The sequence below is a fragment of the Amaranthus tricolor genome, chromosome 13, assembly GCF_026212465.1.
Source record: "Amaranthus tricolor cultivar Red isolate AtriRed21 chromosome 13, ASM2621246v1, whole genome shotgun sequence".
Taxonomy (NCBI): domain Eukaryota; kingdom Viridiplantae; phylum Streptophyta; class Magnoliopsida; order Caryophyllales; family Amaranthaceae; genus Amaranthus; species Amaranthus tricolor.
Genome location: NC_080059.1, coordinates 19,900,819 through 19,910,154, shown reverse-complemented (window position 1 = coordinate 19,910,154; position 9,336 = coordinate 19,900,819). Strand labels below are relative to the sequence as shown.

Below are 9,336 nucleotides of genomic sequence, written 5' to 3'. Positions count from 1 at the left end.
TTGATGATGTACGTCATATTACCATATTTTTTTTACTTATAATTTTACTATCATTTATGATTATAATATTATTTATATTGATTGATTTTTGATTTTTTAGGTTACATCATTTTATATATTCGAAAACTACATCTTTTGTTCCATTTATATTTTTTCAATTATTTAGAAACACTATGCAATTTGTCAAATAAATATTATTTAATGTATTGAATATTTTGAGATGGTTAAAATATTACTTTTATTTTGAATTTATTTTTATTAGTTATATACTTATATTATTGGTTACTTAAATGAAATGCTTAATTTTGTCTAGCTTTAGGTTGTGTTTATCTTTGTGTAAGTAACTTATATTTTTTATTTGAAAATTTTGATTTGGTCATTTATAAACTTTAACAAGGTATTTTTTAGATATTTTATGTTTTTTGTATTTATCTTTAAAGTGTGTTATTAATAGCTTTAACAATGCTAATTCAAAATAGTTGGAAGACTTAATATGATGGAGTATTTATTTTTGTTATCAAAATTTAATATGTTGATTTTTATAAATAAACTCATAATTTTTATTGTATACTTTAAATATCAACCATTTATCATTTAATTAAATAAAAAATAGAAATATGTTAAAATAACGATATATAACTATTTCTTAAAATTTATTTTTATTACTTTATACAAATATATTACAAAACTAATGACAAAAATATAATACACTCACGACTTTTTAATTGTCTTTGTTTGACAAAATGGTCACAAACTCTCACAAATATATTTAAGTAGGGATAAATAAAATAGGAACAAAAATAGTATAAGCGGACCTCATTTGTTTAAACAATTTTATCCTAATTAGGGATGATTACACAATCAATTAAAAGTTGTCTCCAAGTTTCAAAGAGTGTATGAACCTTCACACTCCACTAACCCTAAAAGTTAATTAACTCATATATTACTTAATTAATAAATTAATTAACAAATTTTTCAATTGGATGTCTAAATATGCTCTAATCATTCCCTTATAAATATGCTTAACTAGTGGCCCCCCATATTACCTTCTACCACTAGCCACTAGCTACTATACTAATACTTCTATTAGAAAAAACACACTTTCTCCCTCTACTTCCTATTAGAAAAACACACATTTTCTCTCTCTACAAATAATGGAGATGAATGAAGATGGTTTCTTAGAAGAGTTACTAGCTTTAAGAAGAGATCAATCATGGGAAACAAACCCATCACCGACTCACCATGATCAAATCAATGGCTTCTTTTCATCACCTTCATGGCCTACATTCAACGGCCTTGATTCAACCACCTTGTTACCCAACACCAACACCACCACCACCACCTTAGATTGCTCTTCCTTCTTTGTCCATCCTTCCTCTACCCCATTTGACCCCACCTTTCCGGATCCGGGCCCGGGCTCGGGTCCAAACCCGGAACATGAATATTCAATCTCCATGATTGAACCGCATGAACAAGATCATGACATCAATAATAACAATATGATTCCATGCAAAGCTGAGCATTCTATGACCTCCGGTGAGGTTGAGCTTGAAATGGAGATTCCTCCGGCGTTATCGCCGCCGGCAGCATTCAACATTGGGGTGTGTATGGTGGAGAATAAGAGGACTTGTAATAAGATGAGTAGTAAGGTTAAGAAAGTGGAAGGTCAACCTTCTAAGAATCTTATGGCTGAAAGAAGAAGAAGAAAACGTCTTAATGACCGTCTTTCCATGCTTAGATCCGTTGTTCCTAAAATTAGTAAGGTAATTTAAATATTTAATTCAACTTATTTAGCTTTAATACTTGTCTTCTCCTTAGAAAAGCACAAGTATGATCTGTTCACGGTACTATCCTCTCCCTCTATTTATAATCTGTGCCAAATACTAATTAAGTTGATAACCGATTTCAACCCTCTGTCAAAATACTGCTGTTTTAATTAGTCATAATAAAAATTGGGGCGTTAAAAATATTTGTTTCCACTGACTTGACCCGATAACCCAATGACCCGTATCCTAACATGTTTGATGGGTCAATTTAATTTTGGGAAACAAATTAAATAAAATTCATATATTTAATAAGCTTTGAAATATTTATTTTTAGTTATTATTAATTTTTACAAATTTTCACATTTTTGTAAATTTATTTGATATTTGTTAAAATAAATTACTCCCTTTGTATCATTTTAAACGTCCCATTTGAATTGGGCGCGTTTGACAACCCAATAATACTATCTTTACTAAAATTGTGTATAATTAAAAATTATAAAAATTAGATATTAAAAAAATCTTATTTTGGGACGAATCGAATAAGATCTTTTTAACTTATAGATTAAGAATAAAATACAAATTAAGGGTAAATGATGAATAGTGTCAAAAAACAAAATAGAACATTTAAACGGAAACGAAAGGAGTATTTACTTTCTAAATATTTATAAGTTATATTACCTTTGTTTCCTAATGTTCTTCCTATTTACTTTTTGTACAGTTTTCAAAGTAAATTTTGAGCCTAATATCTCTAAATACACATTATAAAAAATATATAATAAAAAAGTATACATTAAGACGAATCACAACATCTCACATGAATATATTTTATCATCTATATATATCTTAAAAATCTTAATTAAATTTCTCTCTTTAAAGTAGAAACTTCTAAATGGAATGAACATTAGAAAACAAAAAAAATACAAAACATTTTTATTCTCTTTATTTTAATTTATTCTTAATCTATAAATTGTTACACAATGTATGAAATTTGTCCCAAGGTTGAGACTTTTTTTTCTTAAAATTGTTTGAGGTGACAACATGACAAGTTAATTGGCCCCACCTAAGCTAAAATGTTGGATTGGGTGTTTGAATAATTTAAGTGATAATTGGTTTATTGAGGTGTAGATGGATAGGACATCAATACTTGGAGATACAATTGATTATATGAAGGAGTTATTAGAAAGGATTAACAGCTTGCAAGAAGAAGTTGATACGAGTCCTGATCACTTCGATGTCATGACCATGTTCAAAGATGACAAACCCACTGATGTGCTTGTCAGAAATTCACCCAAGGTATATATATATATATTGAAACACTTGAATATATGAAGTATTTTTCAATTTTACTTGTACAATATTTATTAATTATTTTTAATATTTCATATGATAATCCTAAATTTTCGGCTTTTCTACGTAGTAGATAAATATTTTTTTAATCTATGTAGTGACATTGAACTTTCAACTTTTTCACGTGTAAGACAAAGAGAAGTTTTAATCTATGTAATGACATGTTTTTCAAAAAAAATGTTATGATCACTTTAATTGATTACATATTTCGAAATCTAATCGAAATAAGTACTTAATGTAGCAAAAAATTTAACATTTTATCTACCAAATAGAAAAGTTGGATGCTCAAGGTCACCTCATCCATTTTAAAAAATATTTGTGAAAAAGCCAACAGTTTAGAATCACCATATAAAATTTTCTAATTATTTTTATATAATATTCTTTTCTGTTTGATTTTGTACAAATTACAAAAAATTATATTTCTTTAAACTTTTAAATGGTAATTCTATATGACAAATCTAATATATTAAGGAATATTAATGGTGGATTATTAGTTTTGAAGATATCACTGGCAAAATCAATGCATCTCATATCTCAATCTAGTCACTATTTTAACACATAATAGAACTTGACTAATATCATTAACCCTAATCACAGCTAGACGATTATTGTACGCAATTAGATGTGTTATTTTGATGATTTATGTATTGAAATATACATAATTAAAAATTATTAAAAGTTAATATTGTGAAAGTAGACGACTAAACGATTTAGATAAGATTCAACTTGACTATATTTTTTTATATATTAACCGCAATATATATAAGAGCATAAATGATAAATATTATTAAATAATGATAATATAATAAGTATTTTAAACGACACAAGTAATTGAATTTTGTGTGTTTTGGGAATGTTCATTTAAAATAGGTAGCTTGGAAATTAACAATAAGTATAACATTCTGTCTATATGGAGACAAATTATAAGCTGGCAAATAGTTGATGGAATAATTAATTGGATTAATACTTGACTAAAATCATTAACCCCAATAACAACTACTTAATTCAATTTACTACTAACTCCCCTTTGATTATTTTTCTTAGGATACTTTGTCGTATTGTTTAAGAGATGTTTGGTGAAGTATATATCCATATCTTCCTTTAAATTTGTTTTCTTTTATCTAAAAATATTTTACTTTGATTTCTGTAATATATGAAGCAAATTAGAAAGATATAAGAATCTGATTTGTCTTCAATTAATTGTCCTAATAATCCCAAATATACTTACTCTTTTCGTTTTCTTTAATTTATTTACTTTAAAATTTTCCACATTAAGAGAGAGAATTTTTAATAATTTTTCATGGAACATATTATAAATAAAATATATTCATGTGATATCGTGTTAAATTTTTTTTTAAAAAAATTTTATTACATATATCTTTTCTAATTTTTTATGATATGTATTAGAAATATCGAGATTCAAAAATTATTTTGAAATTTGTGCAAAAATTTAATAAACAAATAAAAATGAACAAATCAAGAAGTTCTGTTTGGTGTTAGAAGGAATTTTAAAGGAATGGAGTCGAAATAGACCATTTATACACAAATATATGAAGTCGTGCCAAGTAATCAATTATAATCTACTTGAGTAAAATAATTTTATCTATATTATTGTTCTTAAAATATAATATTTGTTATTTTTTAACTTTTTAATATTCTAATGATTGATGAGGAAATAAAATAAGGGGATAATAAATAGTTGTGTCCTTACGGATACTAAAAATTTACGGAGCTTTCTCTTTGTCTTGAAACATAATAAATAAGTTATAATAAAATAGCTTTTCGACTTTTAGATAATTGAAAGTGATGGAGAATAAGAACTTATGTGGGCGATCAGTATGATTATTTTATGATTAAGTCCTGTTTATAGACTTTTGGTGGCCTAGGGGCGAGATTTGAAATAAAGGCCCTTATTGCTAAAAAATTTCTATTACTATCCTCATAAAGTTTTTGGGTAAATTGTCAATAATAAACTAACCTTTGCTTCATTCGCAGAAAATAAATCCATCTATAACTTTTTCTAAATAAACCCACCTATTATGTATATTTGCTAAAAATAAACCATGATATTGTTTATATTCATCTTTAAAGCTTCTTGGTAAATCAAGAATTAGGAATAAACAATAGTTTGGTTTATTTTCAGCAATTATACGATATAGGTGAGTTTATTTAAAAATAAACAATCTTTGGGTTTATTTTCAGCAGATAGAGCAAATGTTAGTTCATTGAATTTACGAAAAGTTAAATTATTTTGTGATTCTATTATTTATTGAAGATTCATTTTCTTTTTTTCTTTTTTTTACAATAAGATGTATATTTTCGTGGCAACATTATTTAATATAACAAGATAACTAAAACTAAGATGGAGCAATATAACCCGATTCTTAAATAACGTCATACCGAGTACCATGCTCTCCCAAATTGCAATTCCTTTAATTCAATGAATCCAGAACATCACAAATATCCTTTGCCAATAATATTTCACTATCACTCTTAATTCTTTAAGTTTAATATTTTAATTAAAATTTACACCTACTTAATTTCTGAAATTTGGGCCCTGGGCCTTTGCCTCACCCGCCCCAGGTCAGATACGAGGCTGATGATTCATGTAGTTGATCTTAATCTTTTTAGGATTAAGATTTTTGTGTTGTAATTGTTAAATCATGTATGCTTTCCATTTATATGAAACTTAAGATAATGCTTTTCTCTTTTGTTTTAAAAAAGTAAAATTACGTGCATTTAAACTTTAAAAATCATTTCAGATGAGAGTCGCTTATAAAATGTTGGTCTGGTGCAGTTTGATGTGGATAGGAGGAACATGGACACGAGGGTTGAAATATGTTGTGCAGGAAAACCAGGACTTTTGCTATCAACAATAACAACACTTGAAGCAATGGGTCTTGAAATCCAACAATGTGTTATAAGTTGTTTTAATGATTTCTCACTTCAAGCAAACTGCGCTGAGGTACTAATTTTCTTTTATTTATTCTAGATTTCGGACTTTTGATTTGCTAGTTATTTGTCCTGAGTATAAGACCCAATTTTATTACTCAAGGTTTAATTGTCGAATTGTGTCTTATACTCATTCCTTTCAACAAGTTTGCTTTTATAATTATAGTTTTTTTTTAGTAATATACTATTATCTTAAGAAATTTATAAAGATGGTTAAAGCAATGCGATTCGACCGTGGTATAGTCATGTAAAATATGTGACTTCACCATGGTCCCTTTGCGTATTTTATGTGAAGCGGTCCAGTTGCGTATTTTGTGCGACTGGGTCTACTAAACATCAATGCAAATTTTAAACGGTTACCATTTCTTGCTCAGTTATAGAAATTAGGAATATAATATATCGTTGGAAAATTCTTAAATCTAGTTTCTAAAGCCACAAATCTTGCATTGATGCAATTATCCTATTAAAAATTCTGGCTAAAAGAGTAAACATGTATCAAATTTCAGCACAAGTAAATTTTAAACGATTGTAATTCTGGCTCATTATCCTATTGAAGTCTATTTCTAATGCCGCAAACTGCCCATTAATGTGATTTGTCTATCAAAAGTTATAGCCAATAGAGCGAATATGTATTAAATTTCAGCACAACACGTGCGACTAGGTTCATTTTCCATTTTTTTAAAATTTTTTTCTTTTTTATAATAATTATTTTTTGTTTTAATTTAATTATTATTAATAATTTTAGTTTAACTATAATAATTTTTGATTTTATAATTAAAAACCATATTCAAGGGCATTTTAATAAATTTATTAAAAAAAGGTGGCGACTTTTAAGAATTGAGTAATTTTGAGCGCTTTAAATATTTAAGGTCTCTTATGTTAGAGTGTATAAGATATCATAAGACTTTAACTATAAACTTAAGTTTTCAATTGAGCATTTTACATAAGACTTCAACTATAAATTTATGTTAGAGTGTATAAGATATCATATATATATATATATATATATATAGAGAGAGAGAGAGAGATTAAGTGAATTGATTTATATTGGTAGTGCTATATGATTTTAGTATCGTTTATATTATAACGAGTGTAAGTTATATTTATATTCATAGGAAATGGAACATAAAGCGTTGATTAGTTCAGAAGACATAAAGCAAGCATTGTTCAGAAATGCAGGATATGGAGGAAGGTGCTTGTAGTCATCAAATCAACAACAACAATTGTTTAAGCTTTGTAAATTTAGGCTTTCATTTGTTTCTCCTGCAAATAATGTTCTTTTCATGATTTTGATTTTCCTATCATAAAAACATTACTATTACTATTTACCAATAACTTCCCAAACCCGACCCGAGTGCCCTCTTTATCCTCTTACCTAAAAGCAAGAGTGAGTTTTGATTTCTAGTAGTTTATTATTATGTGTAATTGAAATTTATGATTTCATTTGTTTTCCTCCTTGAGAGTATGGAAGTTGCTATATTCTTCAATGTATCATAACACTTTATATTGATTTTAATTTTTTTAAATATAAATTAATTGGAAGATGATCCTTTTTGGTTGGAATAGGCCAATTAACTAATTTGTAAAATAAAGAAATGATGCAATACGAAAAATAATTAACCCCACAGAAAAAAGTACATTGTGAAATTTCAGGTTTGGTTCAGATATGACCTTATACGATCCATGGTTTATGAAGATCTAACGTTCAAAACAATGTGTCATGTGTTCTCGAAAATCTCACCAAATTTCAGGATGATTCAACAATCGAATAAAGAATAAATAAGATTTTCGTGATTGTTATTTAAGTAAATTCTAACTGCATTAGTTTTATTTTCTTCTGTTTGTTTTTTTCTTTTTTTATTTACTCTTGTAAAAGAATTTTTGTATGATACATTTGAAAGTAAAGAGTATTTTCTTGAGAGCCAAAAGATGAAACGTTATTATTCGCTTTTCAATAACTTCATACTAAACTAATTGCAACAACTAGCTAGCTTTTACGTGAAATAATACCTCCCTAACGAACTTCCATAGGAATATAGAAAGTTATTAGAAAAACTAATTAATTCAACTTATTGTATGCTCAAACAAAGTATTACAAGTTTATAGCAAACTAGTATTGAAACCCGTAAAATACACGAATTTATTAATATGTAGTATATAAAAATATAATTTCAAAGAATAATGCAAGTATGTATTATCGTGATTAAATTTATTGAATATTGACTTTTTAAAGCAAAAATTAAATACTGATTTATTTAAAATTATTTATTAAATACTATCTCCATTCCGTTGAAAATGTCTCAATTACTTTTTCACGTTATCCAATACACTTATTCAATTTTTAATATCTCTTATTATACATTGCAAAATATTATAAAGAACGTATATTAATAATCTTTCCATTGAGATGAATTAAACAAGATCTCACTTGATTATGTTTTAATTTATAGATTAAGAATAAAATACAAATTAAGAGTAATAAATGAATAATGTGAAAAGGTAAGTAGGACATTTTCAGTTGAATGAAGGGAGTATAACACTTTTTCAATTAATTTAAACATCAATATTTAGGTTAGGTATATAGAAATCCTCTAATAAAGTATATGTATACTTTACTTAATATAGCTCTAATTTTTTTTTAAAAAAAACCACATTCTAAATTAGTAAATATCGTCATATAATCAACTATTATCCACTAAAATAATTCATTTGTCAAGACTTCCTAAGAATGACATTTGTCATTTTTCAACATTTTTATTACTATATTATTGTATACATGTGTTAATTGCTTTGCACATATATTATTAACATTGTGAGCTACCGAGTTGTGAATTTATTTAATTAGCAACTCTTGCAAATAGTGTTCTTTTCATGATGTTTGCTTTCCATTCATACTAACATTACTATTACTAACACTATTATTATTACTATTACAAATACATCTGTAGATCCGACTCGAAAGCGCATTCTTTTATCCTCTTACCTAAAAACAAGAATGAGTTTTGATTTCTATTACTAATTTAATGTGTAATTGGAAGTTATGATTTCATTTGTTTTCCTCCGTAAGAGTATGAAAGTTCTTATGTACTTTAATGTGTCATAACACTTTGTTTTGAGTTTAATATTTTAAAATAAATTAATTGGAAAATGATCCTTTTGGGTTGGAATAACGCATTAACTAAATTTGTAAAACAAAGGCATGATGCAATACAAAAAAATATGTAAACCCTTGATTCATAGGTGCTAGTGTGAAAAAAATACATTATGAAAT

General features: G+C 26.6%; 1 protein-coding gene across 1 annotated transcript; it reads left to right on the top strand.

Moving 5' to 3' along the window:
• Positions 1 to 1,046: 1,046 nt before the first annotated feature.
• On the top strand, positions 1,047 to 7,614 carry LOC130798984 (transcription factor bHLH93-like). The gene is made up of 4 exons (XM_057662078.1): positions 1,047 to 1,763; positions 2,892 to 3,059; positions 5,911 to 6,078; positions 7,181 to 7,614. The coding sequence occupies exons 1-4, from the start codon at positions 1,155 to 1,157 to the stop codon at positions 7,265 to 7,267; spliced, it is 1,032 nt and encodes a 343-aa protein (XP_057518061.1). The 5' UTR covers positions 1,047 to 1,154; the 3' UTR covers positions 7,268 to 7,614.
• Positions 7,615 to 9,336: the final 1,722 nt, after the last annotated feature.